This window comes from Chrysochloris asiatica, unplaced genomic scaffold (genome assembly GCF_000296735.1).
Source record: "Chrysochloris asiatica unplaced genomic scaffold, ChrAsi1.0 scaffold00193, whole genome shotgun sequence".
Lineage (NCBI taxonomy): Eukaryota > Metazoa > Chordata > Mammalia > Afrosoricida > Chrysochloridae > Chrysochloris > Chrysochloris asiatica.
This window is the reverse complement of record NW_006408711.1, coordinates 4229357-4230577: the sequence shown is the minus strand read 5'-3', so window position 1 is coordinate 4230577 and position 1221 is coordinate 4229357. Positions and strand designations below refer to the sequence as shown.

Here is a 1221-nt window from a genome sequence, read left to right as displayed (position 1 = left end):
AAGCCTCATCTTTCTCCCGCGGAGCAGCTGGTAGTTTCGAACCGCTGACCTTAAGGTTCGCAGCCCGATTCGTAACCACTACGCTACCAGAGTGATTATTAATTTCTAGTTTGGGAAGGAAGCTTTTAATGTTAATGACTAGCAAATAATTTATGATTATTTATTTACTTATTGAAGAAATCTGTATTGTGTAAATACCATGTATTACACTTTAAGGAAATAAAAGTATCTGAAGTTATCAATCCAGTCATCACAGGTGTTTGCATTCAATTTTTTGAAAATCTCTTTATTACAAAAATAAAAACCAATGTTGAGTCTTTTCAATTGTATGAATCTCAAGAAGATGATAACACATAAAGCCTGTGGCTTCGCTGACAGGGTATTTTTATTGGACTGCAATCATTTTGTTGATGAAATCAAAATGTAAGGGCAAAGAGTCCTTAGTTTATCTTAACAGAGTGGCAGACATATAAGTGCTTACTGTCTGCTGTGTGTGTGAGTGAGTGTGTGTTCATTTTATAAGAACACCCTGATCCTTAGCATCTTGTAACTATCCTACACATATGTTTTAGAAAAGGATAAGCTATTTTCCACCTAAACTGTGACTTTTTTTCTGTTTTCTGACAGTGGTGAATTCTGACATTTCATGCCATTATAAAAACTATCCAATGCATATCTTTGCCTACAGAGTTCATACTCACCATTTAGGTAAGAACTTTACGCTACATGTTAAATATACTTTTAAAAATAGGTATTTATAATCATAAATTTAAATAAAAATTCTTACTAATGCTATAAATATAAAACGTAAATTTTATTTGGCCTTTAATCTATTTGAATGAAATAATTTGCAAAATACCTCTAAATTTTTATTTTATTTATTGTTTCATATTATTCTCATTAATATACCCAGCATTTTGAGTTTGGAAGATTTTATCTTAACACATGTTTCTTATAGGTAAGGTCGTGAGTGGATACAGATTAAGAAATGGACAGTGGTCATTAATTGGACGTCAGAGCCCCCAGTTGCCACAGGTTTGCAGAATCTAATCTAATTTTGTGGAAATCATATTATTGTTGTTAAGTCTCGTTGTGTCGGTTGCAACTCATAGCGATTCTGTATAAGGTTTCCAAGGAGTAGCTGCTAAGTCTGAACCATCAATCTTGTGCTTCATATAACCTTGCAGTCCAGTGCTTATTCTACCAGGAAACAATATTAAT

At 32.9% G+C, this 1221-nt stretch overlaps 1 protein-coding gene across 2 annotated transcripts in view; it reads left to right on the top strand.

The window, feature by feature from the left end:
• The window catches only part of PAM (peptidylglycine alpha-amidating monooxygenase), a 306825-nt gene that overhangs the window by 176428 nt on the left and 129176 nt on the right, over nt 1-1221 (top strand). For both annotated transcript variants that reach the window (XM_006872314.1, XM_006872315.1), the window contains exons 9-10: nt 628-708; nt 959-1035. In XM_006872314.1, coding sequence (XP_006872376.1) covers nt 628-708; nt 959-1035 — 158 coding nt within the window. The remainder of the gene's footprint in view (nt 1-627; nt 709-958; nt 1036-1221) is intronic.